The sequence below is a fragment of the Dermochelys coriacea genome, chromosome 5, assembly GCF_009764565.3.
Source record: "Dermochelys coriacea isolate rDerCor1 chromosome 5, rDerCor1.pri.v4, whole genome shotgun sequence".
Taxonomy (NCBI): Eukaryota; Metazoa; Chordata; order Testudines; family Dermochelyidae; genus Dermochelys; species Dermochelys coriacea.
The window spans coordinates 35,809,533-35,835,193 of NC_050072.1; the positions used below are offsets into that span (position 1 = coordinate 35,809,533).

The following is a 25,661-nucleotide window of genomic DNA, read 5'->3' on the forward strand; positions in this document are numbered from 1 at the left end:
ATTTTTGTTTGGGTCCCATATCTAATTAACAGTAAATCAACGATATATTCAGACAAACATTGGCAGAAGCACAAACAAAAACAACAGTAATAATAAAAATCATCATCATTCAGGATCTCGAGATCTCACATAAAACGACTTTGTGTAACGTAACAGAGTCTTACGTATCATTGTCCGTGATTTCACAACTCTGTAACAGCAATAAAGTGTCAAGCTGCCCATTAACAAGATCAAACAGATTCCAGTGGTAAATCCCGCCTGTTTAAGAGGAGAAATACATTTATATTTTTGTGCGTTAACAATAAATGTTGATGCAAATAGAACAAAAGAACACTGCAAATTTTTTCCATGCAAATATTTTTTTGAATACACATTGATCTTACCTGTTTTATACCCCAGGGCATACTTAGTATAGATGTGCCCATCATTGTATTCCAGATCATAAATCTGAAGAACACAGAGAATTAAGGAGCATTGTTATTTCATGCCACCTTTTTAATAACAATGTAAAAGTTGTTAAATTTACAATAGACAACTTCCAATATAATGCAATTTTGGGCTACCATACAAGAAAGTACTTAACATACATTGTCACTATGCTGGAGTTTTTGCCATAACCATCCGTGCAACCATCGATTTTGAAAGCAGTTCCTAATGGACTGTACACATACATTTCTTCTGGAGCTGGAAGTACATGATCAGGAGCAATCTAATAGATGGATAAAACAAGATGCATTAGTAACAAAGAATTTCTGATGCTTCAATTATACTAAGTCGACTACTTACTATAAGCAAAACATGAAACTTTTAATGAAAAGTATATTTTCAAGCAAATCCGTTCTATTTTTAAAGAAAAATTAATGGCTGAATTATTCTTCTGTAGAAGAATACAGCAATTGCTCCCATCCACATCATAATCCACCAGTTACTTTATGAAAATATTTTTTCTGTGACAGGCTATACACAGAAAATGCCCTAATCAGGTTTGGATACCTAAATTTAGGTGCCTAGATTTCTATGTTGACAACTTTAATATGTATTTATTAAAGTTCTAGTGACAAAGTATTAAGACTAGGCAAATATTGTAAGACTCAGGATTGTTTGCATCTCTTAGTCATATTTTTCTCCACCTAAGCAGGCAGTTGTGACTTGTGGTTCTATGTAAACTCAAGCATGCTCAGCCAATAAGACCTCATTTAAAAGCAATCCTCAAGGTTTGTTTTAACTGGGGTTTTTCCTTTTTATTTTTCAGCTGTAAATTGCAGAAGTCAGGCACTTACAATACCCGCTATACCCTGCATGTCATGCCCGTTAATTAATGGCACCTTTAACCCATCTTTTCCTTACCAGTGCCCTATCTGAAGGTGAAGTGAGCTTGCTATAGTAATGAATCCGCTTATTCATTGCTGAGGCTTCATCTGTAACTCTTTGTGTGTCATCATTCACACTGACAATATTTGAAGGCTCTACGTGGAATGGCCTAAAGGGAAAAGGCATAACAAACAATCTTTATGAAATTGTTAACAGAAGAGAAATACATCAGATATTCAGAAAATGATTTTGTATCACTCAGGAATAGACTGCCATCCATTAACACATTGCAACTGCCTAATGCACTGCCTTCCAGCTGAAAGAAGAGAAGGAGCATACCACGAATGCAATATTTATCTCCTTATATAATCCATATTAAAAGGGAATTGGGCCACATTCTGATGTGTTGGGTTGCACCTAATTGAGAGCGGAATGGTGACCAGTATCTAATTAAAAAAATAATGGGCCAAATTGCATTGTGTTACATTAGCATAAATCCAAAACTCAATTAAGTTAATAGTTATTCTAGCTTTATACCAGAATTTGGCCCAGTATATTTTTAAAAAGTCGATTTTTAATCCTCATTTACCTCACTGTTTCCCTTTGAATGGCATTTGATTAATCACTAGAATCATGATTCTCAGGAACAAAAAAAATCTCAAGGGACAAATTATGGCCTATCCCTAAGCAGTCGTGCGGCAGCATACACAACACAGAATAATATCTCCACCTCTCCTTCTAGCATCGGATGTAGAGGTTCCATACCCAGTAGTTCCTCAAACACAGGCATGTAGGGAGTGGGTGGAGAGGGGTAGGTAGTGGGCTCAGTTCCTTCCCTGGACTGCTTCTGCACTGTCCTTAATACAGGGCTAGATTGACCAGAGACAGACAGAATCTTACCCCAATTATGGAAAGTATCATTTTTCTTTACCACTTCTGAACCAAAGCAATATATAGACAGAGTCTGAATGCTTTGTCAAGAACCCTTTATTTCTACGTAGGTATAGGACTCTAGTGGCTTAGTAAGATATTAGCCAAAGTCACATGAGGTTTATTCCTCAAGATAATATAAATAAAAGTTGTATTACTTGCTTGCAAATCTTTCTAAACTTGTATTGCTTCCCTTCACCTGCGCTTTTATTGGCTAAATTCACTAAGATTTACAAACACAACAACATGCAGACTTGTTCATTCACCTTACACACACTCAAAGGAAAAAAAAAAAGTAAACCGCAGCAAATTACAGCTAACAACCAAACCCACAGCTATTACAGATAACAGCAGCAGTAAAAACTGAGTCAGGAAGAAAATATTTTTCCTGCAGTAGGAACCAGGTCTATTTGAACGTGTAGAGTCTGAGCCAAGACACATAAAAAGATGGTGGCCAGTTCCCTTTTACAGCAGCTCCCAATAATAGGATGATCTCTAAAGGGCTGCATGGTTTTCAACTCCGCCTCACACCATTTTCCCTGACCAAGTTCCCAACTTCCTCCCAGCTACAAAATTAAGCATCTATATCACAGCACAAACTTGCATCAGGAGGTAAATAAAGCCTGATCTGGAACTACAATGCATCTCTGTGACTGGCTGCTAGGAGATGCCTGAGAGAGATGGAACTTGCTGCCCAAGCCCTGAATGCTGAGAGAATCATTTCAGTAATGCTCCCCACTCTTAACAGCACAAGACAGAAATGCATGTTTTTATCTGAGCTGATGTAAGCAGATAGGAAAAGCATGGTACTTTGTAAAAGTCGCAAATAGTTTGTCCATCTGGAAGTATTAAATGGAAAGTAAGACATTATTTCTAGATGAACTTCTATAGTCTATACTTTATGTTATATTTTGTTCATACTCCCTCCCTCTTGAAAAAATTGTTTAATACACTAGATCCTTTCCCACATCTTATCACTTCTTAATTCCCCCCCCCCCATTTTTAAGTATTCCCAATCAAGATTTTTTTTTGGACTGTAAAGATATGAAGGGGGAAAATACTGGTTTTATTTTTATCTAGACCTGAGACATGGAGGTGAACCTCTATTGATTAAGAAAAAATAAGTCCTAACTAAATATATTAGAACACAATCACAAAGTAAAACTGTTGCTGAATTTAGTTAAGTGTGGAAAATGAAGGGTTAACTAGTTCAACATAGGTACAGAAAGGACACATCTATGCACAGATCTCATTTCAAGGCGCACTCATTTTAGTTGAGACCTTATTGATAGTCTCTACATTTGGTCTCCCCCCCCTGCCAATTCTAATGTCAATAACTTTCAACAACAAAAGCAAGATTTATGAAACTAAGGTTAAAGTTATTCATAGTAAAGGGATGAAACCCACAGTATTTTTTAAATGATCTGCATGAATAATTTGTCTTTCTTTCTTATTTGGGTTTTTGGTCACATGCTACTTTCCATATATGGGACATGGTAGCATGAGAGGTGTACATCTATTTATACCTTACTCAGACTGAATACACAGTATAAAGATCCAGTGAGGTCTAGCTTCTTCTTCCCCACCTGGAATTAATATTGTTGGCACATTGCCTCTGTTGTTCCTGTGGGACAGCTACACTAAAGAGGTGAGGCTTATACCCCACTTCCATGTGGGTAAGAGCTGTGGCAGTTATTGCCTCTTCTGGAGTGGCGCTCAATAATCTTGGACCAGCTGCCATGAAAGCTCTCCCCTTTGTTATGTAGCACTAAGCTGTTGAGGGAGATCAGGTTCTGAGACATTCTTTTCAGCAGCGTGGGCCCATACCGTAGAGCACCTTACAGATGGAGACCAGAGATCATTAATTTGAACAAGTATTCTACAGAGAGCAGGGCATCAGGGAAATGTGCTTTTGATAGTGACCACCGTATAGTTCATGTCACCAAGAGAGGGGTGTGAGCAATCTTCATAACTATTATAAGCAAAAAGTTTTTCACAATGAGTATGAAAGTAGCCTGGATTGATGAAGAGATAGTCCAGTGATTTAGTAGCAGTTGAGAAAAAAACTATGGTTGTAGAGGAGTATTTCAGGAATTTCTTGAGGTCTGCTTTTTCTTCCTCTTGTTTTGTGTCAATGTATTCGGGATTCCTTCACTCCCACTCCATTCTGTCACATCAAGGAATCATGATGATCTCAGGGAGCAATTGGAAAGAAGAGAGAAATGAGCGCAGGACATTGGTTTAGTCACCAGTGTGTCTATGGCAGGGGTGGGCAAACTACAGCCCGCAGGCCAAATCTGGCCCTTGGGCTCCTGCTAGGGAGCGGGGTCTCGGGCTTGCCACGCTCTGGCGCTCCAGCCAGGGAGCAGGGTCAGGGGCCACTCCATGCAGTTCCCAGAAGCAGTGGCATGGCCCCCCTCTGGCTCCTATGCCTAGGGGCAGCCAGGAGGCTCCACGCTGCACTCTGCCCCAAGCACCACCCCAGAAACTCCCATTGGCTGGGACCTACCAGAGGAAAGCGCTGCCTGGAGCCTGCACCCCTAAGCCTCTCCCTGTGCCCCAAGCCCCAGCCCTGATCCCCCTCCCACCCTCCAAACCCCTCGATCCCAGCCTGGCGCAACCTCCTGCACCCCAACCCCCTCAACCCCAGCCCCACCCCAGAGCCCACACCCCCAGGCAGAGCCTGCACCCCTTCCCACACCCCATCCCCTGCCCCAGCTCAGAGCCCCCTCCTGCCCTCCAAATCCCTTGATCCCAGCTCAGAGAACCCTCCTACACCCCAAAATCCTCATCTCCAGCCCCACCCCGAGCCCACACCCCCAGCCGGAACCTTGCCCCAGCCCGGAGCCCCCTCCCGCACCCTGAACTCATTTCTGGCACTACCCTGGAGCCCATACCCCCAACCATAGCCCTCATCCCCTCCCATACCCTAATCCCAATTTTGTGAGCATCCATGGGCCACCCCACAATTTCTATTCCCAGATGTGGCCCTCGGGCCAAAAAGTTTGCCCACCCCTGGTCTATGGTCTTGCTCAACATGTGGTTGTGGCTAGCAATCATTGGCCTGTTGGTTGGGTGGGATTCTCTGAGGACACCAACTGGATCCATGAGCTTACGTGGGCAGACCTACAGTGCCACTTTCTCCAAGCGGAGAAGTCCCCAATCTGTTCAGGACAGGAAAGTGATTTTTGTGTTCTCTACATCCAAACCCAATCTGAAGATAGAGTCCAGAGCAAACCTGGGCATGTGGCAAAATTTGCAAATGATACAAAATTACTGAAGATATTTAAGACCCAGGCAGACTGTGAAGAACTACAAAAGGATCTCTCAAAACTGGGTGACTGGGCAACAAAATGGCAGATGAAATTTAATGTTGATAAATGCAAAGTAATGCACATTGGAAAACATAATTCCAACTATACAGATAAAATGATGGGGTCTAAATTAGCTGTTACCACTCAAGAAAGATCTTGGAGTAACTGAGTGGATGTTTTCAGAGAACTATCCACAATATACAGTAGCAGTCAAAAAGTGACCAGAATGCTAGGAATCCCCTTGCACCAACATTTGAGTTTTGTAATAATTTCATCATTAAATACTCTGGATATTAACTCAGCTGTGGAAATAACAAATCCCTTCCTGCAAAAAGAAAAAACACAGAGAAGAACCTTTTTGCTCAATTACATAGTCTATTATTTCTTTACACTATGCACTTAGCTACACCTCTTCTGTGGTCAGAAGATTTTAGTCTTCAAATATGTCTATCTCTATATACAAGAAAACTTTAAAAAGGGAAAAGAGAACCACTTCTGAAGAAAAGAAACTCCTTGACTCCCTCCCCCCATGCTAATACGCTTTTCACCAGTGAAATTTAGACAGGTTTATTTTTCATACTGACTGCTCCTGCATCTTCTTTCATCTTAACTTCCACCCTTTCATTCTTTTTAAACCCCCTGCCTTTTTCTCCCATTAGTTTCCCGTGTAGCAGAAGGCCAGAAACATCCACTACAGTGGTTTTCAAGCACTTTTATGTTGGAGGATTACTTCTAACACAATTGCCTTCAAGTATCATCCTCACAACTCCAAACACTCCTTAAGACAGTTACAGAATTTATTTACATAAGTATGTTATAATCAAAGAGTTTGAAAGGCAAAAACCTCACCCTAACTTTAACTCAATAGGTACTGCTGCTGCAGCTGTATGGTGACATCCCAAAATTAAGGTCTCTACAAACTTACTATACTAAGATATACCAGCAACCTGAGAATTACATAGTTAGCAAATCATTCATATGGAATAATTAGAAATACTAAAGAAATAAAAAAGCAACAGTGTCAACTTTAATACATTTGTATTGTTATTTAAAAAAATCTGTACTGGATTAACAAAAAAAATACTAGAATTGTAAATGATTTTTTCTTTAAGAGACATAGTTATATACCAGTAAAAAACTACTTTTTGTACAATTCAACAACACATTTTAAACCAATAAATCCAATTGACCACCTTACAGTTTTTAAAAAATTATCTAAGACTACTCAGAATAATTAACAAGACCTATTAACTGGGCAAAGAGTCAACTATGAAAACAAACAATAACATCTCATAACATACAACAATAGACAAATACTAAACATAAAAACCTTTAAAAATACAACAACATTAAACTAATCACAGGAAGACATACACACAAAAAGGAAAGAATATTCTAGAACCAACCAACAGCGGATAAACACCACAAACCTGTTTCTGATCATGGTAGCCACAGAACAGGATTAAAAAAAAAAGCCTTCTGTTAGTACACCTGCGCTGCTCTCTCTCATCTTCTACTCTTAGCATAAGGCAAATCTTTCCTCTCCTACCTATAGCTCCTAAAACCAGACAGCCCACTTTGTGCGAGTCAATACACCACCCACACACAACTAGAAGAGGTTAACTTGGCCAGGCAGGCCAATTAACTCCACAGGCTGCACCTGGAGGGGGAGCCAAGAAGCAGGGAAGCCTGAAAGCAGGCTCAGCTGGGCAAGAATAGGTGGAGCCTATAAAGCCAGGAAACTGGCAGTAGACAAGAGGTCCGAAGAAAAGCTATAACTGCTCCCTGGCAAGGGGGCTTACAGCCAGCCCAGAACAAGGAGGGACACTAGAAGTTGTAGGAAGCAGCCTATGGAAGAGGCAGAACTGATGGGTCAAGGGTCTCTGAACTGGAACCTGGAGTAGAGGGTAGGCCTGGGGTTTCCTGCCAGATACCAAGGATGTAGTACTTCAGGCAAAGAATAGGAAGACTGCTTACAACTAATGAAGAAAGGACTTTGATATGCCCTGGAAGTGGGGGAAATGGTAAGTGACATGTCTGTGTGGCTAGGTCATGAAGAGGACACTGTGCTCCCTAGGATGAGGCCCTCTAGACCTCACTCAGGTGGGGTTGCCAGGTGTTGAAATTTCAACCAGAATGCTTAGTCAAAAAGGGACCCTGGTGGCTCTGGTCAGCACTGCTGACTGGCTGTTACAGGACTGGTTGCTGGCAAGGCTAAGGCAGGCTCCTTGCCTGCTGAGGCTCTGGGAAGCAGCAGCATAGCCCTCTGGCCCCTACGCATAGGGGCAGCCAGGGGGGGTCTCCGCATGCTGCCCCACCCCAAGCACTAGCTCTGTGGGTCCCATTGGCCGGGAACTGTGGGCAGTGGATAGGGCATTGTGTAGTTGCCTGGCTATGCCTCTGTGTTGGTGCCAGAGGGGGAATATGCCACTGTTTCTGGGAGTGGCCTGAGGTAATCACTGCCTAGAGCATGCACCCTTGTCTCCCCTGCCCCTGATTCCCCCTCCTGCCCTCTGAACCCCTCAATTCCAGTCTGGCATGCACTCCAAACCCTTTATCCTAAACTGTACCCTAGAGCCTGCAGCCAGAGCCCTCACACCCCCTGCACTCTAACCCCCTTAGTCCTAACCTGCAGCCCCCTCCTGCTCTCTGAACCTCTTGCTCCCAGCCTGGGGCACCTTCCTTCATCCCTGCCCCCAGCCAGAATCCTCACACCTCCCCTTGCTCCAGCCTGGTGACAATGAGCATGTGAGTGAGGGTGGGACAGGCAAGTGAGCAACAGATGGAGGGAGTGGGGATGGGGTAAGGGCATTTGGTTTTGTGCAAGTAGAAAGTTGGCAACCCTAGAGACCTGAGAGAGAGGGTGATGGTGTGCAACCACAGGAAGGAGCATTGACTTTGAGAGCTAATTGCCAAAGTGACTAGGAGGAGGTGCCATGCTAGTGGTGAGTGGAGCACCCCATCGCAAACCCTTTCCAGGGACTGGAGACTCGGACAAAGAAGACTATGCGAGGTGTGCATCCCTACTGGTGGCTATGCTGCTATTCAGCAATCTTAAGTTTATGGTGGAGAGGAAAGTCTTTCCAAAGATAACAGTGCCATCTTTGGGTCTCTTATGCAAACTGCACCTCACAGACAGCTTGGTACTCAGAAAGGCAGCAGAGCTGAGAAGCTAGATCTGGGTGATTGAGAGGCAGCAGGGGCACTGACTCCACTTCTCTCAAAATTGCTTTTAGCTGAGGCACATCAGAGCAGCTGGCCTCGCTCTTCCCTTCTGCTCTAGCAACACTGGCCACTGCTGCAGATGAAGGCAAGAAAAAGTGAGCCTTGTAATGGAAGCAGATATCACTAGATTAGGCTACCTGTAAGAGCCCCATCTGTTTCAGAGATGGCCAACCTGTGGCTCTGGAGCCACATGCTGCATATTAACTTCTAAAGAGCTGCTCCTTGTATAGGCACCAACGCTGGTGCTACAGGTGCCAACTTTCCAATGTGCCAGGGGGTGCTCACTGCTCAACCCCAGGCTCTTCCACAGGCCCAGGCCCTGCCCCTCCCCTGAGCCTGCTATGTCCTTGTTCCTCTTGTCCAGACCCTCCTGCACACCACAAAACAGGTGCAGGGAGAGGGGGAGGTGCTGATCGGTGGGGCTGCTGGTGGGTGGGAGGTATGGGGAAGGGGTATTGGGGAGAAGGGGGAATGGGGCTGCTGATGTATTACTGTGGCTCTTCGGCAATGTACACTAGTAAATTCTGGCTCCTGCTCAGGTTGGCCACCCTGATCTACTTCAAGGTGAAAGCAGCTAGTTCTGAGAGATGCTGAGTGTCTGCTCCTAGCACTTTTCTGTAACTCTCTAACCAAAATCCTTTTCTTTGCTGCAGCTGCTGCTTACAGATTAGACTCAAGGAAGGACAAGTAATCAAGAGAACCAGCTTAGGTATAGGTGCTGGGGATCCTGCTACACCCCCGGCTTGTAGTAATAACCCAAATGCATGATTTCTGCTTTCAGCATCCCCACAATAAAAGTTGTTCCAGCACCCCTGGGCTGAGGCCAGCTAGGAAGATTGGGGACAGCCCTAACGACAATGACATACAGGATATGTCTCTGCTGCAGCTGGTAAGTGTGATTCATGGCACAGGTAGACTGACTAGTTAAAAATGGCAGCATGGACATTGCAGCTCGGGCAGTGGTTCAGGCTAGCCACCTAAGCTTGGACCAGCAGTCAGGTGGCCTTAGAATCCAGCAGCTAGCCTCAGCTGCAACTCATGCAATAACATCCACATTGCTATTTTTTTTGCATACTAGCTCAAGCTGAGCTAGTGTGAGTTTGTCTACCTGTCCTGAGCATCTCACCTCCCAGCCAGTTGGCTAGTCATGGGTCTGCTCACAAGTTAAGGAGGGAGCAAGCCTGCCATTACTATAGGCCCAGCTGTATGGGGAAAAAAATGCTGCTCCAAGAGGCCAAGCACGAAGCAGAAAATAGCAGGTCTGCACAGACAATGAGAAGGAAACAAAACAGGAATGCAGAGACCCATGTCTTGGAGGCTCACTGCCCTTGACTTGCATGTAAGCTTGAAGACTTTCAGTCATTAGAGACTCAGCAAAAGTGGATGGCAGGAAATCAGCCCACAGGGATGTGCTCCTGCATTAGTGTCCATGGTAGGATGACCAGTTAAAGTGTGAAGGATGGAGGGGCGGGGGTGTAATAGGTGCCTATATAAGAAAAAGACCCAAATATTTGGGGCTACCCTATAAAATCAGGACATCTGGTCACCCTAGCCCATGCCCATGTTGGGGGGGCTCTTTTATGCAGATCTTGTTTCCCTGCCAGAGAAGTGAGGCTTTTTGGAGAAGACCTTGCTATCTACATCTCTTTTGTGCATACAGCATCCCAGAGATGCAGTGCTTGGTGAAAAGACAAAGTAGCAGAGCCAAATAGATCAATGAGTAATGTCCAAGAGGAAGCATGGTGCTGTTCCCTCTACCTGAAAAGTAGGTTAGATGCTCCATTAATGGTGAGACAGGCTTTTCCCTCCCACTTACTAAATATTGCTGTCTTACAATTAGTATTTATTAAAAGAATGCAGTGATACCTGACATGTTGTATTCTATTACTCTATTTTCAACTGCAGGATAATTTTGAGTTTTAAGAACATAAGTTATAGGTGGGGCTAGCAGTACCATCTAACATTAAGGTTTCCCAGGACCTCTCATAAGACATTGTTGTCAGTTGATTATAATGTTGCCAGCAGTTTGGGCTCTGTTTTCATGTTGGGTGTCTGGCTGAAATTTTCCAAAAAAAGTTCAGTTTGAGGCAAAGTGGTTAAGCCATTTCCAAGAATGAGGCCAAAGAAAAGCATGCTGTTTTGACCATACTAAATTCTGGTGACCTTTACTTTGAGACCCTCTACTGCCCCATGCATTGGAGCATGAACTTGAAATGTATGCTTGGGGATGAGCAAGATTTCCCTTGCCATCACAGCTCTGGGCTGCTGTGGGCCAGGCACCATAGCTGAGAATGGGAGCCTGTCTCTCCTGTGCCCTCAATGACACCCCACCAACCCCCTGCTGGGCCCGAGCAGCAGAGAAAAAAGTTTTAACTGAGTGCACAGGGCAAAGTACCAGAATTGGGGTGGGTGAGGTAGAAGGGAGAACAGGGCAAGTGAGTGAGATCCTGGAGGCTGCCAGGGATGACAGAAATTTGAAATGGGAGTTGTGATGAAGATAGAGAATGAGACTGGGAAATGGGGATGGAAACAGGCAGGTATGAACTGGTGGCTGGGGGAGCAGACTTAGCTAAAATAAGGAAGAGGGGGGTGATTAGGACTTGGTGGGCAAGGACTGGGACTAGGAATTGGTGAGGTGGAGGTAGAGAAGGGGAGAAATACTTGCTGAGGAGACAGTGTGGGTGGCTGTAGAACTGAAACAGGCTGGACAAGGAGCCTGGGGCAGGAGTCTGGATGAGGAAGGCAGACTGGCACTGGGAACCAGGGAGGATAGGGAATATGGGGGTAGGGGGAGAAAAATGGAGGCCAGTAGGGAAGGAGAGAGACAGCTTAGATCAGGGGTTTTCAAACTTTTTTTTTCTGGTGACCCAGTTGAAGAAAATTGTTGATCTCTGCAACCCAAGAGCTGGGGTTGAGGGGTTTGGAGTGTGGGAGGAGCTTGGGGCGGAGGGTGAGGGCTGCAGGGTGGGGCTTGGAATGAGGGGTTCAGGGTCTGGGAGGGGTTCTGGGCTAGGGCAGGGGGTTTGAGTACATGAGGGGATCAGGTCTGTGGGCTGTGGGTGCAGGCTCTGGGGTGGGGCTAAGGATGATTGCTTTGGGGTGCAGGAGGGTGGTCTGGGTTTGGGAGGTGTGGGGCACAGGCTTACCTGTGATGGCTCCCTGCCAGTGGTGTAGCTGAGGTGCAGAGGCAGGCTTCCTGCCTGTCCTGGCACCACAGACCATGCTGTGCCCCAGAAATGACCAGTAGAAGGTCTACCTCCTAGGTGGAGGTACACAAGTGGCTCTCCACAGCTCTCTCCTGGCACTGCCCAAACCGAACAATGGGAGTGCAGAGCTGGTACTTGGGATGGGGACTGCATGTGGAGCCCTGTGGCCCCACCTGGCCTAGGAGCCAGACTTGCTACTGGCCGCTTCCAGGGCACAGCGTGGTGTCAGAATAGGACTAGCCTGCCTTAGCCGGGCAGCACTGTCAATGGGACTTTTAATGTTCTGGTTGGCAGTGCTGACTGGGGCTGCTGCCACCTAGTGTGACCCACTACTGTGTCATGACCTGCAGTTTGAAAACCACTGGCTTAGATGATGAGTTGGGAGGGAGGAACTGGGCCTGGCTGGACAAAGACTGGGGCAAGGAGGTGGGGAGGGTTGGAAGGGAACTAGGAATGGCTGGACAAGGAAACTGGGAGCAGGTGTAGACTGGGTGTGAGGGTGGGACTGGAACTTGATGTCTGGAGTGGGAGATGAGAACTTCCTGTACAAGGAGACTAGGATGTGAAACCTGAGGAATAAAGACCAGGAATTTCTAAGTGAGGAGACTGAAACTGGAATAAGCCTAGGGTAAAGAAGTGATAGGACTGAGACAAGGAGAGGTTGGAGGGGAATAGGCAAAAGGGATCAAGGCTGGGGAGGAAGTTGGCAGAAGAGTCTGAGCCAACTAGAACATGCTCCTCTCCATAGCCTGGAACGGAACCCAAGATTCTTGAGTCTCACCATCCCTCTGCTGTCAGCAAATATCTGTAAAACTGGTAGTGTTCCATCCTCTAATGCTGCTCCATTAGAGGATGACAACCTATTACTGCTATCAGTTACTCTGTTAGCCCAAGTGGCAGAGGTCTGTGTGGTGGATCTAAAGATTCTGACCCTGCTGCTGACCATGTGAGTGTGAATATGATGCCATATAATGCAATTTGTTTTTAGCTTGCACTTTTAAGGACATAAGAAATTATACACAAACTATGCTAAAAGAACATTACTAAGATTGCAAAGTTAAGCATTCAAAAGTTAGGAAATGCCAGAATTAATGCTGTCTGTGCATCCTTAATTCAGCCCCACTTGTGTGTATGGATTATGATGGTTTTTAATTACATGATCACATACTCCCCCCTGACTCCCTCCATAGGATCCCTGCCCCAGGCTTCTCATCCTGGTCTCCTTGATTGTACTAATCTCACCCCTTCAGGCTCCCTGTCAAAGTCCGACTCCACACATTTCCAGTCCCAATCTCCTTGACCAGCCAGTTCCAGTTCTCCCTGCCCTTAGTTCCCATCTGATGTCTCTTGCCCCCCCACTGACATCCCATCTTCCCCCTGACCTCACATCACATACCCCCTCTACCCATATTCCTTGTCCACACAGATAACTAGTCCCAATGTCTCTTCCTGGGCTGCTTCTCCAAACTCCAGTGGCATTGTTAGGTTCTATAGGGGCTAGATGCTGGTGTCTGCAGGATTGCCAACACCTCTATGCCACTACCTGGCAGCCATGATAGGGAAGTATGCATCATCACTTAGACCCTATGGTGATAAACACCTTGGAAGGCTTCCCTTGTGGCTTCTGATGGGTCCAGGTGCCTTATTTTAGCCCAGGAGGAATTCCAGGAAGTGTGTGCACAATAATGTGGACTCCCCTGCCAGCCATAGTGATGGACCTGCCTCTTGGATAGAGCTGGGGTCAGGAGTCCAAGAGCAAACTCCTGGTCCCTGACCCTTGGCTCCAACCTTTGATGTGGTTCCCACCCTCTGACTGCTATTGTTCTGACCAATGGATATGACCACCCAAGCTCCAGTCATGACAATTGTCCCCACAGCTTAGTTCCAGTCCACTTGCCCAGCCAGTCTGTTCTCCCTCTACACTCCAGCTCTTTGTCAGACGTCTCTTTCCCCCCACATCTCCAACTCAAGTGTCAACATTTTTATTTTCCAAAAAATTCAGCCAGAGGCAATTGGACACCCAGCATGGAAAATTTCAGCCTGACTTGTTTGGCAAAATTATAAACAACTGAAAAATCTTAAAATGGGGACATGTCAGACAGCCTTAATGTTACAAACTCCACCTATAATTGTACTAAATATAGCTGACATGCTGCCATCACTTCCCTAAGAATGCTGCAGGATTGCCTGTTTCTGAAGCATAATGATTTTTGGAGGCCCTCCAAGCAGCCTGTCAGTGGGTTTCCCTTCCTATAGGCGCACTCATGCATTTTTAAACTCTTATGTGCCTATGAATTAATATATACACACAGCATTTATTTATATACCTGTATGCACACAGCCATGCAATCTCTTGCATACTTCCACCATTTAAGTCTGAGGTCTTAAATTTTATAAGGTTAAAAATCTTAATAGACATGGGAATCAGTATGTACTCACTAGATCTATTCAGTTTAAGATAGATTTGGAAAGCTACCAATATCCTTTCTAACAAGTTCTCACATATAAAAAGACAGGAATCCTGCACTACCCTCCCTGAATTGTCAAGTTTTTCAGCCAACTTAATAGATGTCTCTTCCTAGAAAAGAATAGAATAGAAAAGGATATAGTTATAACTTAACTCAGGAGGTATTTAAAAATAACACCAATGACACACAGTAGGATTTTTAGTTATTAAAATAACCAGACCAAAAAGGTTTGGCTTCTATCTTTATTGAAAAAAGAACAGGAGTACTTGTGGCACCTTAGAGACTAACAAATTTATTAGAGCATAAGCTTTCGTGAGCTACAGCTCAATGCATCCGATGAAGTGAGCTGTAGCTCATGAAAGCTTATGCTCAAATAAATTTGTTAGTCTCTAAGGTGCCACAAGTACTCCTTTTCTTTTTGCGAATACACACTAACACGGCTGCTACTCTGAAACCTATCTTTATTGAATTCTTTTAAAGATAAGTCATTATCATGATCCCTCTAAAAGATTAGAGTGCCCCATACCTCTTGCATTTTAAGTCTGCTGGATCAAACTGAATGTTCATGATTCCATAATCTTTTTCATCACCTCCAACAGGGATCAGGAGAGGTTTGGTATCCTCTTCCATATTTGAAGAATGCATTTCTTCTAGATCCTGTAAATTATTCTGACCTAAACAAGTGAAACAAGACAATTGTAATTAGTAATTAATGTCCTGATCCTGTTACAACTTTGGCATGGGCAGAAGCTTACATGCATATAGAGTCCAGGTGGTACAAGGCAGCCAGAAAGCCAACTTAACAAGCTACCTGGAAATTCCCCTTTCATAAAAGGAACTTGGTTGGTGGTGGATAGCGGGCATAGTGTCTCTACAGCATGCTACTGCTTCCAGTGTAGGGATGCAGCCAGAATACCTTTATTCTCCAGCTGCTGGAACAGCCATGCATAAATTAAAGCACCCTTGTGGAGGACTAGACAGGTCCCTCCCTAGCTGGCCTCAGAATCCAGGGGCCACAGCCACCGTTCCTCATCTTTCCCAGGCTATGCTGATCACAAATGAAAATCGGGCCCACAGCATTCAAATTAATGTTAAAGGATGACTTCCTTCTAAGCTTTTGTCATGTTTAAACCTTCATAACATGGGACTAACTTCTGTTCTCAAGCTTACACTGGTGTAACTGAAGTAAATTCACTGATTTCAATGAAATTACTTCCAGTTTGCAACTGTGAAATTGAGAACAGTTTATCCCATGCAGTGGACTAAATGCTTTTTTTTCATTCCTCTATTGCAAACTTTCCAGAAAATACATCTTAAAGGTTGCACAAAGATTTTTTTTGTATATTTCCCAAAATAAAGATCAGAAATCCTGGTGCAGCACAGCCCTCTATTTAGGGCCTTCCAGCCAGGAATCTCAAAGCATGTTGCAAATCCTTTTTTGTTTTTTTTAGTTCCCATGAACAGGCAAGGCACTTAAAAAAAAACATTAGTCATTCTCTGAGTGTCCAGTATTTGTCTCCTCCCTGACCTTCAATCTAATCTAAGGCTAAATCTACACTAGAGACCTTGCAGCATGTAAGATCTCCCATGTAGTTGCTCTATGCTAACAGGAGAGAGCTCTTCCATCAGCATAATTAAACCATCCCCAACAAGTGGCAGTAGCTATGTTGGCAGGAGAGCGTCTGTCACTGACATAGTGCTGTCCACACTGGCACTTCTTTCAGTGTAACTTATGTCAGTCAGAGGTGTAGTTTTTTCACACCGCTGAGCAACTTATGTTTTACCAACAAAAGTGCTAGTGTAGATAACCCAAGTTTAGCTGTCGAGAAGCTAGCAATTTATAGAAAACTTGCTATATTGTGAAAATCTCACTTCAGGAAGGGTACATGGCAAAAGTGTACGATGTGTGAACTTATGGTTGGAGGTGGATGTTGCAAATGATAAAACCTGTTGGATTGTCTCAGGATACAGTAAAATCTCTAATTGTTGTGCTTATAATGGCTGTGAGAATTATACGCCACAGAACTACTGAGAAAGTTTACAATCTAAAGTATCCAAGGACTGCCTTTCAAAATGGAGGAGTAATCTTAAATATTTGAAGTTAATTTCCTAAATCTCACAATGCCAAGGATGAGCTCCAAAAGCATTAACCAGTTCAACTGTGCTACAAAGGTATTACCCTCCATCTACAGTAAGAAAAAGTTTGGGGTTTGGTAGTATGTGTTGGCTAAGAACCTAAACTTGACCACTTTTCCTAGCCAAGCCAAAGTCTCAGACCACATAGCTTCCCAGGCTTAGATTAGGTACGGTGAACAGAGGTGGGGATTGAACTCAACATCCTCTCCAACCCATAATTCAAGGACCTGACTTGTGACTTTTCAACATTATATTTGTAATGAAAACAAAACATACAGAAAACACAACCCTTTTAGGCCATCTTGAGGCATCCTAAACCAGCTGAGAAGGCACAAAAGCCATTCTCCCACAGCTTTCAGGTTAATAGCTAACCAAGGTGAAATGGGTTGTCTGCAATTTCTCTAGCTAACTACTGTTAGTTTTCTGTAGGTCACATCTGCACTGGGCTAAGAACAAAGACTAGAAACAGTATGTATTAACACTTGATAACTAAATGAAGGTGATATGTAGTGCCCACAGAAGGTGTGAAGTTGTCTCCTGCCCCCCAACAAATCAGGCCTAAGGCTGGGAAACTGGTAAAGCAAAATTGTCAAGAAAATCTCAATACAAGCATAAAATCTGTTCCCTCTTGCCATAATAAGGAGAAGTTGATACATTTACCATCCATCAGAGCAAACAATGGACGAAAGACCAGAATCTTGAAAGCTGCTGAAAACAGCCAAGCCACCTTTACATTTGATAAAGAAACTTATTTTAATAGCACTCACAAGCATGCTCGGCACCTGCCAGTACAGAGAAGACCTGTTTCCCTACCCCAGTAAGTTCACAGACAAGGTGCTATGACTGCAAACAAGCAGTAACAAAGAGGAGGAAAGACTGGGGAATATCAGTGAACTTACACAAAGCTAGCTTTTTTTTATTGGAAAAATAAATCAAGTAAATTAGAAGATCTAACTGGCAAGCTTCATGTAGGCATTCCACACATCTGGTCTTCAGGAGACAGTATGGCTTGAATGCACTTAAGGGACAAGTGGGACAAACAGCATCAAAACTACTGTAATTGGTAAAGTGGACAGGAATGATATGCTAAGAGACAGATAAGCAGGAAGAGGTGGAGTTATCCAGGCCGTTTGAAGGATAAGTTTATCCTAACACTTAAAAGCAAAGTTTCTATAAATAAAAACACCTTTCCATGTCCCTATTTTCTCTCCTCTATTTTGTCTGTCTCTCTCACCTTCAACCATTTCTCTCTAGTCTTATTTCCCACAGCCTCATATTTACAATCTCTCCTCTCATTTTCTGAATATTTGGTGCCCATCAAAAACTGCCCCCCCCCCCACCCAGGTCTTTGGTCATGTTCCTCTGGATCCCCCCTCCCACTTCCTCACTCCTCTGCTGCCAGCAGTATGCTCTGGGTTCCTGGTTATCCCTCTGTATCTTCCTTGCCAAGGTCCTTGATTGTTTCCCCATCAAGATCTACTGCTCCCCCTAGGTCCTTGCTAGTCACCCCCTCCAATGCCATCCCCACCTCTGCTGGGTCCTTTATAATCACTATATAATAGATGGGCTGGTAGCACCATCTATTAAGGTTGCCCCACTCTTCCTCTTATAAGACCCTATTTTCAGTTGCTTATAACATCCAGACTTTAATTGTTCAGACTGAAATTTCCCATGTGGAGTGTCTGCCTTCTCAGACTGAAGGTTTTTGACTGAAATTCACAAACAGTTCAGCTGTTTTCAAAAATGAAGCTAAGGGAAAATGTGTTACTTTTTATACAAGCTCTACACCCCATGCTTTAGAGCAGGGACTTGACATTTGGCAGGGGAGGGGAGGAGAATGGTCTGTATTTCAGAGATGTACCTCTTGCCATCCCTGTGAAAATTCATACAAGTTTAGCCAAGTTACAAGCCTTAGGGGAAAAAAAAAATCTCATGAGCAGAGACTTGTTAAAGCTTCACAAGTAAATTCCCTGAAGGGTCTGCCTGTAGTGGGCATGGTCCAGCCTGAGGCTGAGCAGGACTTCCCATGTAACTGCAGATCCATGCTGCTATGGGCCATGTTGAGGCCAGGCTCTGGCACCGAGAGCAGGGAGCTCGTGTCTTCTGTGCTTTTGATGTCTTCCCTCCTCCCATTGCAGGGCACAGGCAGTCTGGAGGAGGGTGCCTGATTCAAATGCAGTCAGGTTAAGAGTTGGACTAAAGGGGTGGAAGCAGGGAGAATACATTGGGACAAGGAGCTTGCAGGGAGCCACAGTGAGATTCAACAAGAAGACCAAGGAGGGAGCCTAGGAGCCATTGAACATGGGGACTGTGAGCAGAGGGGGTTGGCTGGGGGAAAGGGAGAGACTTCTAACTTTTAAGTGCTTTTAAGTACCTTAATCTTTTAACAAAGGGGGGGTGTGTGTTTATGTCCATAATCTGAACACTTAATTATAATCACTGTATCTATCTTCTCCCCCAGCCCTGGTATCTTGAGTTCTTCCCCTCCTTCAAAAATCACTCTACTCCCCAGGTCCTCTATTTGCCCACCATCCATATTCTGCCCTTCTTTCTAGGTCTTCTATTCTCTATCCTCTTATCCCCAGGGATTTGTTTTCTGCCATCCCTTCTCTCTTCTGGCATGTCACTGCAGCCACTGGTAGGAACTGGGAGAGGAAAGGGGCTGGGAGAGGAAGGCTGCAATAAGCATTCTCCTTAGCCTACAATGTTACTTGGAGGGCTGAGGGAAGAAGCACTGCACCTGGGTTCAGTTCATTGCTTTCTATCTTCCCTGCAGCAGGCAGTGTTGGTGGAGTGGCTGGCTAAAGCTCCCTCACCCACAGGTTGAACTTTCCCTCTAATATGAAGTTAATATTTGGATGGAAATGTTGGTCTCCCCAGAGGGTAATTCCAGTACTATAGTTAACGGATGTCCCTTTACTTGATACTTAAGGTTGGGATTTTGAAAAGTAATCACACCTGCCTAACTTCTTCCAATGAAGTCTACTCCCATTGAAGTCAGAGTTTTACAATAAAGTTAGGCGAACACTGACTGCTGTTGAAAAATCCCACCCTGAAATTCTCTGGTCCATATCCAATAAGGAGCTAAATGTAAATATATACATCTAGGAACAAAGAATATAGGCCCTGCTTACAGGACAGGGGACTCTATCCTGGGAAGCACTGACTCTGAAAAAGATTTACAGGTTGTGGTAGACAGTCATTCAGCTGAACATGATTTTCCAGTGTGATGCTGTGGCAAATAAGCTAATACTGTCCTGGGATGCATGAACAGGGGAATCTCGAGCAGGAGGAGAGAGGTTATTTTACCTCTGTATTTGGCACTTGAGAAACTGCTGCCAAAATACAGTGTCTAGGTCTGGTGTTCCGTTCAAAAAGGATGTTGATAAATAAGAAGTTTCAGAGAAGAGCTCAGAGAAGTATTAAAGGATTAGAAAACATGACACTCAAGCAGCTCAATCTATTTATCTTAACAAAGAGAAGATTAAGAGGTAACTTGATGACAGTCTGTAAGTATCTACTTGGGGAAACAAATATTTAATAATGGACTCTTCAATTTAGCAGAGAAAGGTACAACACAATCCAACAGCTGGAAGTTTGTTAGACAAATTCAAACTGAAAATAAGGCATCAATTTTTGACAGCGAGGGTAATTTACCATTTGAACAATTTCCCAAGGGTTGTGGTGTATTCTCAGTCACTGATTAGATCTTCTTAAAGATCTGCTCGGGGAATTATTTTGGGGAAATTTTATACCTGTGCTATATAGGAATTGAGATTAGATAATCAAAATGGTCCTTTCAAGCCTTAGAATATATGAATAAGGAGCACTTGACCAGGTAAAAGGTCTCCAGTGAGATTCATGTAAAGAATCATACAATGTAATGCAAATGTATAACTCTCTACCATGAATATAACATGGGGTGAAGTTGCTAGTTGTCCTATATTCGTCATACAATTGTGCTTTATTTCCTTGAGGTGTAGGAAGTCAAGCTTTTTCACTCACACAACATGGGTGGGGTGGATGGGCCTATGTCTTCAAATAAATTTTAAATACAGTTCCAGCTAAACTGGTTTCTAACAATGTGGACACGACCAGACTGTTAGAAATACCCAAGTCATGCTAGAATAGTGATCATATATTGGTGTCTTTTTAAAAACCTAGCTGCTTTAAAAAAAAAACAAAAAAAAACCCCTAAACCCTTGAATTCTGTATGTGAACACAGTTCTAACATGGTTTGGCCTTCTCCACAATGAATGGCAGAACCATGAGATTTGTCTATCTATATTATGAGTTTAGCCATATCAGCCATGGGACACAGTTAGAGGTCTGTGTTCTAATTTTTTATTTGTAGCAGGGCTGGGACAACCATTTTAAAGAACTGTTTCTAGGATTACAGGTTTCTAGAGTTACAGCCTTGCTCTACACCATGTAATATTGTTCCCTAAGATGTTATCCACAGCAGACACAACTGTTAGAACATAGACATCCAACCTGTCATACAACCACACATTGGAACATTAGACTTAAAGGCCCTGTCTTCCCTGGAGAATTCTAACAGCAAAATTACATTAATACTGGGTTACTCCTGAGGGAATTCTGCACAATTTTGCAAAAATTACTATTGGGCCTGCAGAATTTCCTCCCTGCTGCCTGCCCCAGAAATGGTCTGCAGAACTGTTGCCCACCACTAGGGGCCTCTGGGCCTAGCAGAGCCCAGCTTGCATATAGAAGACAAGGTTGGGGGAGGGAACTGGAAGGTTCCCAGCAGCTGCAGTTCCCAGCATGCCCTGAAGGACAGAGGCAGCGTGCAGGAACCTCCGTGCAAGCCCAGGACTCGGCATTAGGCTTTTTCCCTTTGGATCCCTGGGCTCTAGGAGAGTAGGGTCTGTGAAAGTCTGGGCTGATCTCTGGAGGGGAGCATGTGAAAGTCTGGGCTGGGAAGGGGATGTGAGCGTCTGGGTGACTGGGCAATAAATGGCAGATGAAATTTAATGTTGATAAATGCAAAGTAATGCACAAACAAAACAAAGGGTTTGATTGCCTGTGTGATGCTTTTGCGGGGGAACAGATCAGGAATGCAGCTTTACAGGAGTTGTAAGGCTGCATTCCTGATCTGCAAGTAATCTAGCTAGAAATGCGTTAGATTTCCTTTTAACGGCTGGTAAAATAAACTGTGCTGGAGGGAATGTATATTCCTGTTTTTGTGCCTTTTTGTAACTTAAGGTTTTGCCTAGAGGGATTCTCTGTTTTTGAATCTGTTTACCCTGTAAGGTATTTACCATCCTGATTTTACAGAGGTGATTCTATTATTTTAATTAAAATTCTTCTTTTAAGAACCTGATTGATTTTTCATTGTTCTTAAGATCCAAGGGTTTGGTTCTGTGTTCACCTGTACCAATTGGTGAGGATTCTTATCAAGCCTTCCCCAGGAAAGGGGGTGTAGGGCTTGGAGGGATGTTTTGAGGGAAGACATCTCCAAGTGGTCTCTTTCCCTGTTCTTTGTTTAAAACGCTTGGTGGTGGCAGCATACTGTTCAAGGACAAGGCAAAGTTTGTACCTTGGGGAAGTTTTTAACCTAAGCTGGTAAGAGTAAGCTTAGGGGGTCTTTCATGCAGGTCCCCACATCTGTACCCTAGAGTTCAGAGTGGGGAAGGAACCTTGACAGAGGTCTACAATATCATGATTGGTGTAGAGAAAGTAAATAAGGAAGTGCTACTTCTCATAACACAAGAACTACTAGTCACTAAACGAAATTAATCAGGTTTAAAACAAACAAAAGGAAGTATTTTTTCACAAAACACAGTCAACTTTTGGAACTCTGTGTCAGATGATGTTGTAGAGGCCAAGACTATAACAGGGTTCAAAAAAGAACCAGATTAATTCATGGAGGATAGGTCCATCAATGGCTATTAGCCAGGATGGTCAGGGATGGTGTCCCTAGCCTGTTTGCCAGAAGCTGGGAATGAGCGACAGGGGATGGATCACTTGATGATTATCTGTTCTGTCCATTCCCTCTGGAGCACCTAGCATTGGTCACTGTCAGAAGACGGGATACTGGGCTAGATGGACCTTCAGTCTGACCCAGTATGGCCGTTCTTATGGATTGTGGGGGAGGTTAGTGTCTGGGCTAGAGGGGGGCAGGGGAAGAAGTGGGAACTGGACTGTTGTAGGGATTTCTTTAACTTTCTATTCCTGTGGGGAATTTTTGTGTGTCTGTATTGTTACCAACATACTTGCTGACAGCTATTTTGAAATAAATTACCAAAATAATTGAAACTGGTGTGATTATGTAGTGTTTTGACAAATAAAATTTACAGAGTTTTAATTTTTTTTTTCAGAGTAGCAGCTGTTAGTCTGTAGCCACAAAAAGAACAGGAGTACTTGTGGCATAAAGGTGCCACAAGTACTCTTGTTCTTTTTAAAAAAAATTTGGCACAGAATTCCCCCAGGAGTAACTGGTGTTGAAAAACAGCTGCTGGAGCCAGAGAGGTGTCTTCATTAGCGTTTCCACTGTTACAAAAGCTCTTGCAACTGTGTTTGTTAGCAACAGTTTTGTAACACTCCCTAATGTAAAAAGGCTCACTATGGTTTGTCCAGCCATTATGAACAAAGCTAAAATATCAGAACTACATTTTAAAAACCTATTTAAGGCATGTCTTTTTAACACAGTGCAAGCGTGACTTGATACTTTGGCCCTAGAATGTTTGTTTGGTTGGATTTTAACAATTTAGCTAGGAAACCAGTTTAAGCACACTAAACTCAGTTCTTTAACCAGTATTTTCATTTGACTGCAAACCATAGACTGTCTAGCCTGCATAAATAAAACTTATTTAAACTTTTTATAATGAAAAACTGTAGTTTTTAAATGTTAATGACCATATTTATTTGAAATTAGCACAATCTACTCAAAGGAAACTGAACTAACAACAAAATGATGAATCTTTCCTACTCTTAACTAAACCACTTCATGTCATCTCACTGACCACAAAACAGAAACTGACTATCTTGCTAAAATATACTGGATTGGGGAAAGACAATAGTACATGAAGGCAGTGCAGACTCCAAGTAAGTGTATCTGAAACAAATGAGTAGACATGGTAGTTGTCAACCAATATATCTTAACCTAAAATAAAATTTGAATGTGGAAATGACTTAATATTTACAAAGAACAGTTCAAGCTTTTCCAAATATTACTGGACAGTATCTTCAAATATTTTTTGCAAATTATACTCAATTAAAAACAATTATCTTGTCCAGGGACTAACTCAAAGTTGTACCAACTTCTTTATTAGGATGAAGGGGAATACTAGAACGGGGAACAGCTGGATTCTAAGGTTGACTTAAACTCATCAATGTGTGTTCTGTTTTAGGGTCTGAGGTGAGACAGAGTCATACGCTAGCCACAAGCTGGGGGCTCCGGAACAGCACACTTCCTTTAAACTTTCCAATCTAGTTCTTGCACAAGAAGTAGAGGATGTTATCAATCACTTTAAGCTGGCTGTACCAGTTATATTTAGAATTAGTTTTATTATGATGTGATAAAGAGGACAATTACATTCATTTTCTTTACAACAGCACATGATTTCTACAACGCTGTCACAAAAAAGGGCTATGTGAAAAATGCGGCAGTTCTGTAACAGATGTTTCAGATGGTGTAAATCAGTCAGGACAAAGCAGTGCAACACTTTATAACAATCCCAATATATGCTGTACTGATCATCAATGCAGATAGACCTATCATTTTCTACAATTGGTCAGTTATAAACCATACAATAATAAAAAATATAACTCTCCACAACTTTGTGGCTATATCCTAGTTCATTCCAGATTAAAAAGGCTTCAGGTGGAGTACTACTTTTATAAATACTTAAGTTTCCAGGCTTTATGCCACAGCTGTCATTTCTATTTGAAACAAGATATAATCTCTTACCTATAAGGGTAAGATATTCACTCTGAATATTAAAGGTGGCTGTCACTTGGATCGCAGCAGCCAAGACAGAGAAATAAAGAGCTAGGATGAAAGCGTGGCCCCACTGAACGCAATAGCAAAACTCCCATTAACATTAGTGGGGCTCGGAATTCACCCCTCGTGTTTTACGGAAATCTCTGCCTTTCCTCTGCATATGGAAACAGCTACCTGGTATGCTCCTTAAAGCTATCTCCCCTGGCCCCCGAGATCGGATTGTAACACAACATTGCAGCCATGGGGAGGGCCGGGGGCAGCATTAACAGGATGTTCGTGTCTACAGCGCTCTTCTCACCCCAACGGCGGGAGCCCCAGATCCAGGGCTGGCTGACCTCCCCGTGACCGGCAGCGCCCGGCCCAGCACAGAGCTGTACCTTCAGCAGCCGGGACCTAGCCTCCGCCGCAGCTCCCTCGCGCCCGGCAGGCCGCCTGAACCCCGTGCTTCGCCGCCACAAACAGGAAGGGCGGGACGGCTGCTGGGGAGCGGGGCTAGAGCCTATAGGGCTCATGGGCTCGGAAGTTTTCCGAAGCAGGGGAGTCTCAGGCGAGCGAAGGGAACGTTTGCCTGCTGCGGACTACAACTCCCAGAGAGCCTTGCGTCAGGTTCTTCCCCGGGGAGGGTAAATAGCAGCATAGAGAGGCTGCCTGTATCTCCCAGAGTGACTTGCGCAGTAAACCCTCTTCTCCCCCATCCGCGGGGAGACCTTTTACCAATCCCAGCGTCCCCAGGCTACGTCCAGGCTCGCACACGGGTTGTGTCTACCGTAACGCCTGTTTTCTGTTGCATCCTGCAGACTAGGGAGAAGGGTGTTTTATTTCGATCGGGTTAGCTCAAGCCACTGTTTAATTTGATGGACCCCACTCCATGCTTACGGCCAGTGTAGATGCAGTTTGACACCCATAGCTCGATTGTATAAAGGTTGAATTTTAGCTGGGCTAAAGTCAAGCTGAAGGCATTAAACTCTCTACCATGGTGTTTTCAACAAGATAAATTAGCGGAAATGAGCTAACTTGCCTGAAAAAAAGCAGCTTTTGCTTAATGGTCTGGAAAAAAAGGGGGGAAGATCTGTCTTATTCTGTTAGCAGTCGTTTTGAAACAGTA

General features: G+C 43.8%; 1 protein-coding gene across 6 annotated transcripts in view; it reads right to left on the bottom strand.

Moving 5' to 3' along the window:
• The window catches only part of SLC38A9 (solute carrier family 38 member 9), a 78,971-nt gene extending 53,847 nt beyond the window's left edge, over positions 1–25,124 (bottom strand). For 4 of the 6 annotated variants that reach the window (XM_043514773.1, XM_038402781.2, XM_043514772.1 and 1 more), the window contains exons 1-6: positions 24,855–25,124; positions 14,981–15,128; positions 1,348–1,480; positions 588–709; positions 384–447; positions 165–258 (exon numbers count right to left, since the gene is read on the bottom strand). In XM_043514773.1, the coding sequence (XP_043370708.1) occupies positions 165–258; positions 384–447; positions 588–709; positions 1,348–1,480; positions 14,981–15,128; positions 24,855–25,068 (775 nt within the window). In that variant the 5' untranslated portion in view covers positions 25,069–25,124. Of the gene's footprint in view, positions 1–164; positions 259–383; positions 448–587; positions 710–1,347; positions 1,481–6,985; positions 7,259–14,980; positions 15,129–24,854 lie in introns of those variants that run through there. The other 2 variants (XM_038402784.2, XM_038402786.2) reach the window with 2 other exon arrangements.
• Positions 25,125–25,661: the final 537 nt, after the last annotated feature.